Source organism: Fopius arisanus, unplaced genomic scaffold, assembly GCF_000806365.1.
Source record: "Fopius arisanus strain USDA-PBARC FA_bdor unplaced genomic scaffold, ASM80636v1 scaffold00210, whole genome shotgun sequence".
In the NCBI taxonomy this organism is placed as follows: Eukaryota; Metazoa; Arthropoda; class Insecta; order Hymenoptera; family Braconidae; genus Fopius; species Fopius arisanus.
In genome coordinates, this window is record NW_011887949.1 from 111,474 (window position 1) to 114,262 (window position 2,789).

Here is a 2,789-nt window from a genome sequence, read left to right on the forward strand (position 1 = left end):
ATTATTCTGTTGTTTAAAGGATGATTTGTCTGTGCCTATTGATTTTCAACCAAAGTAATCCCGTCGTAATCGCATAATTCCCTACATGAACGACTGTTCCCTACAATGCCTTACTGTATGAATGTCGATACCGCTGGTACACGTGGGCTGTTGCATGCGATAACATTCATACATTGTCACAACCGCATGACCACTTGAACACCATAACTGCGGTGCATAGAGTACCCGGGTATTGTCGCCCTTTTCCAGGTACATACACTCATATCGCCGGGAAAACGTACGAAACATACAAAATGGAATTAGTTCGAATGTTATCTCAGAATTGTGATAAGATCAGATTTTTTTCCTTTAAAAAAAAAGCATGTAACTTTTTTTGTCAGCTTTTTTTTTTTGGCGTATAGCTAAGCTAAGGTATGCACATCACACTATATATATCTATATATAATATAATATAATGTGCCATTTTAATAAAATAATGATTTGTCTAGAATAAGAAAAAAAATTGTATTTATCAATTGAATTTAATTAAGGAAAAAATCATAAATGATGAGTCATTTTTTTAAATATCTAAGATAATTTTAATATTTAGATTTTATATGTCAAATGATAACGTGGAGCGTAAAATAAAAATTACAGAATTTTTATAATGAATGAATATAAATATGAATTTTTAATTATGCGAGTTCGAATTGAATCCCAATTTTAAAAAGCAATTGAATTTCCCATTTATCTTGGAAATTCAAGGAATTATATTTTCCACGTTAAATGATAGTTAATTCTTCAAAAGAGTTTGAATGAAAAAAAATCAATTTGAATTTTTGAAAATTAATAAATATCAGAATATTCAAGCGTAATGTTCCAATAGTGTATATTACTGGAGTAAAAAAAATTCTAATTGAATAATTTCCAGGGAATCATCCAATTTAACAACTGAAAAATTGGGATGAATCCTGTAATGACAGTCATCCGGTTGATTTATCCTTACGTAAAAACGGGCATTATATCATACCAGAGTCATGCATAAACTCAAAGATAACATCTTCAATGAATCAAGATAGAGGATTAAATAAATACCCCGTGTTAAGTGGGTAATGAGAGAAGTTATTAATGAAAACGCGTTAAAGTTATCTTGGAAAAAAACCTGCGGTGAGCGATTCTCGACGACTCATGTCCTTCCTGGCGAATGAATCATTACTCTGATGGGAGAAAATTCACGGGGAAGCAAAAAAGTCAGGAAAAAGTATTATGGTTAAGATAAATAGCGCTCAGACGTGTTTATACTTGCGGTTTTTGTTTAAAAAATATTTACGCATCGATACACTCGTCCCACAATAATTTCAGCACGTAGTGCTATCATGGACACGATTCCGGTGGATTCTACCTTCATCTCAAGGTTTCTCTGGATCACCACAATGAAAAGAATGAATTCTGATCCAATGGTACGGCATTATTAATAATTATTAATTAATTCTGGTGATCGGCGATTCAAAACTGACAGAAATTTTCAGGTGTAATTTCTCGAAAACTTCAAAATTATCAGATTTTCCCCGATTATTCGAAATTAGGAAAATACCTGATTAATTTGGAAGGTCGAGGGGTAGATTTTTGTTAAGTACGATTTTTCTATCAAGTTTTCATTCGATTTTTTTATTTACATCTCTATTTATATTTTATAAGCATCTTAAAAACTAGTACTAAAAAAATTCTGTGAAAATATATTCAGCACTTGTCCAAGAAAAATATATAGGTTCATTCAGGACTCTCAAGATCGTTAAGTATTCGATGAATTTTATTTCTTGTGTAACCCTTTATTAATTAAATATGTCTCTTCTCACATTTGGGATTTTTAGAAATTTTTTTTCTATTAATGTACTTAAAAGATCTTTGTTTTCCCTTTTGCTGAATGCTAATTAAGACAAGCACAGCGATAATTGCATGAGTTTCATATGACCATTCTGATCCGATCGCCAAAATCGTTATAAGAAAAATAATCGTCTTAATTTCTATCGACGAATCGTTAAATACCAGAAATCGTTATTGTTTTTCGTTCATATCGCAGAGGTTTTCCTTAGAATTCCATTAATTAATTCTCTAATAAGGAAACCTGCACAATTGGATAGATTAAAACCCGTTTGATCGTGTAAGGAACAAGAATTTTACACAGACGATGTTAGTTTAGCTAGTTGTTGAACAACCATGCGTCTCCTAGGAGTATTTGCGGTGTGCTGTGCAGGAATTGCGAAGGGTATTGTAAATTATCGGTGCAGAAAATTATGAACGTTGACGTCGGCGTGATTGGACAGAATCACTGTTACTTTAATATCAAGAAAATCAATGTGATTGTTGAATTTCTATGAACAATTCTGATTTTTGTTGACAGGAGCTGATGTACCTACCGTTGTGGGAGGCAAAGCAGCTCCAGATCATAAATATCCATATCAAGTGTCTGTCCGAGCTGGGAATCCCCTTCAGCACTTGTGCAGTGGCTCAATTATTCATGAAAAGTGGGTACTAACTGCTGCTCACTGTGTTGACAAGTGAGTAAATCTGCATATGGAAAAATTCTCATTATTCTACACAATTTTCTTCATATATATGCCAATACAAATAATGGATAATATGGAAAACCTCAAAATGGCGTTCTCCAATAATTCTAAAATGAAAATACCGTTCACCTGAAACCCCCAGGCGACAGCCTTTACTAGAAATCCAATTTTTCGTATTTTTCTTGCAATAAAATGCTGTAAAAATAAAAATGACAATATAGAGCAATCACTGAAATCTTATTA

General features: G+C 32.5%; 2 protein-coding genes across 2 annotated transcripts in view; both read left to right on the top strand.

The window, feature by feature from the left end:
- The first annotated feature begins 2,132 nt into the window (after positions 1–2,132).
- LOC105272584 (tryptase delta-like) lies at positions 2,133–2,541 on the top strand. Its single transcript, XM_011314776.1, has 2 exons — positions 2,133–2,245; positions 2,381–2,541. The coding sequence occupies exons 1-2, from the start codon at positions 2,197–2,199 to the stop codon at positions 2,539–2,541; spliced, it is 210 nt and encodes a 69-aa protein (XP_011313078.1). The 5' UTR covers positions 2,133–2,196.
- Positions 2,542–2,610: 69 nt separating this feature from the next.
- LOC105272587 (chymotrypsin-1-like) overlaps positions 2,611–2,789 on the top strand; it is a 15,294-nt gene continuing 15,115 nt past the window's right edge. The window contains exon 1 of the mRNA XM_011314778.1: positions 2,611–2,637. Coding sequence (XP_011313080.1) covers positions 2,611–2,637 — 27 coding nt within the window. The remainder of the gene's footprint in view (positions 2,638–2,789) is intronic.

Coding starts and splice junctions, on each gene's coding strand:
- LOC105272584 (XM_011314776.1), top strand. CDS start 2,197: ATGCGTCTCCTAGGAGTATTTGCGGTGTGCTGTGCAGGAATTGCGAAG. Junction 2,246..2,380: donor CTGTGCAGGAATTGCGAAGG/GTATTGTAAATT, acceptor TTTTGTTGACAG/GAGCTGATGTACCTACCGTT.